This window comes from Tupaia chinensis, unplaced genomic scaffold (assembly GCF_000334495.1).
Source record: "Tupaia chinensis unplaced genomic scaffold, TupChi_1.0 Scaffold000673_1, whole genome shotgun sequence".
In the NCBI taxonomy this organism is placed as follows: domain Eukaryota; kingdom Metazoa; phylum Chordata; class Mammalia; order Scandentia; family Tupaiidae; genus Tupaia; species Tupaia belangeri.
This window is the reverse complement of record NW_006160196.1, coordinates 795,352-796,911: the sequence shown is the minus strand read 5'-3', so window position 1 is coordinate 796,911 and position 1,560 is coordinate 795,352. Positions and strand designations below refer to the sequence as shown.

Here is a 1,560-nt window from a genome sequence, read left to right as displayed (position 1 = left end):
CGCGTGCCCCCGTGTACGCCAGGCCCTGTTCTAGTTGCTGGGACTCGGCAGGGTGACCCAGATACCCACTGGGGCTGCCTGGAGCTGATGTCCCGGCAGAGGGAACGGGCTTTGCAGAGGACAAGGCAGGGAAGGTGAGTGCTGGGAGGGGGTGCTGTTTGCGAAAGGGCACCAGAGGTTTTGCCTGGTGTGTTTTAGCACAGACCTGCATGGGTGGGGTGAGTGAGCCGTGCGGCGTCTGGAGACGGCCATTCCAAGCCAAGGAACGAGACAAGGCTTGGGCAGGTGCGGCCGCCACGCAGGAGCAAGGAGGGCCCGTGGGCGGGATTGCAGAGGGGCAGCGGTGCAGTTGGACGTGGGCAGGGCCAGATACCGCAGGTCTGAGCAGACCACGGTGGCCAGGACCTGACTTTTATTCTGAGGGGGTGGGAGCCCCGGGAGGGTTTGGAGCAGAGGAGAGATATGAGCTGACTCATGTCTTCCTGGGCTCCCTCTGCCTGCTTCCGGGGGCAAGGGCGGAGGCCGCAGCCTGGTGAGGAGGCCGGTGCGCTGCTGCTGCCGCGGGAGATGGGGTGCTGGCAGCTGCAGCGAAAAGTGGCGGGGTTCTGTATTAGTGTCGCAGGTGGAGCCCAGCATCTGGGCCGCACGGGACAGGCAGAAGCCCCAGGTGGGACTGTGGGCCCGGACACCTGCAGGGATGGCGCAGCCATGGACCTGATGTGTCAGGACGAAGGTCTCGGGCCCAGGACGACCCGCTCCTTGCCCTGAGAGCCTTGCTTCCAGCGGGAGACAGATCGGTGCGGCCCCGCGCAGCCCGGCGCCCGGGCCAAGGCCCCTGAGCCGCCAGGTGCCACCACTAGGGGGCGCGCTCTGCCCCGGCCCAGGTTCCACCCCGGCTCACCATCTCCCCCAAAAAATGTCCTTTCACTTTCGGTCTCTGGCTGTCACCCGGCTTGGCCTTTCCACACCCAGCTGGGGCAAGCCTGGTGCGTGAGAAGAACTGGGCTCCCGGTCCCCGAGGGGCGGGGCCGGGTCCCCTGGACTCTAAGGGGGCAGGAGGCGGGCGTCCGGCTGAGTCCCTGACGGGGAGGGTTCCGGGGCAGCCCTGGGTTCTAGGAAGGGGAGCTGGGGAGTTTTCACCCTAACCGGGGCTCACGCAGGAAGCCTGGGGGAGTGGGAGACGGAAACTCAGCCACATCAAGGTGCCGGGGTGGGGAGGGGAGTGAAGGGGGCGGGCAGGGGAGGGGCTGGGGTGTGGGGATCTGAGACTAGATCTTCTGTCCCTTCCAAGACTCAGCCACAGGCATGAGGGGCCCCTGGCCGAGATGACAGTGCTGGCGCTGGCCTGGAGCCCAACCCTGCGTACACCTGGGTGCCAGGTAGGGGAAGGGGAAGGGGAGAACCGGGCAAGGTGGAGCAGAGCTGGGGGTGGGGGGAGACCGAGGTGAGGAATGGGGGAAGAGGAAGGCTTGCAAGGAGGTGGACAGAAGAGGAGATGGACAGGGGAGGAGATGGACAGAGGGAGGTGGGCAGGGGGAGGTGGAGAGAGGTGGGGGGAGA

General features: G+C 66.6%; 1 protein-coding gene across 5 annotated transcripts in view; it reads left to right on the top strand.

The window, feature by feature from the left end:
* Positions 1-579: 579 nt before the first annotated feature.
* FLT3LG (fms related receptor tyrosine kinase 3 ligand) overlaps positions 580-1,560 on the top strand; it is a 16,954-nt gene continuing 15,973 nt past the window's right edge. Inside the window, exons 1-2 of one of the 5 annotated variants that reach the window (XM_027776478.1) lie at positions 580-667; positions 1,292-1,379. In XM_027776478.1, the coding sequence (XP_027632279.1) occupies positions 1,326-1,379 (54 nt within the window). In that variant the 5' untranslated portion in view covers positions 580-667; positions 1,292-1,325. Of the gene's footprint in view, positions 668-861; positions 987-1,073; positions 1,203-1,291; positions 1,380-1,560 lie in introns of those variants that run through there. The other 4 variants (XM_006160146.3, XM_006160144.3, XM_006160147.3 and 1 more) reach the window with 4 other exon arrangements.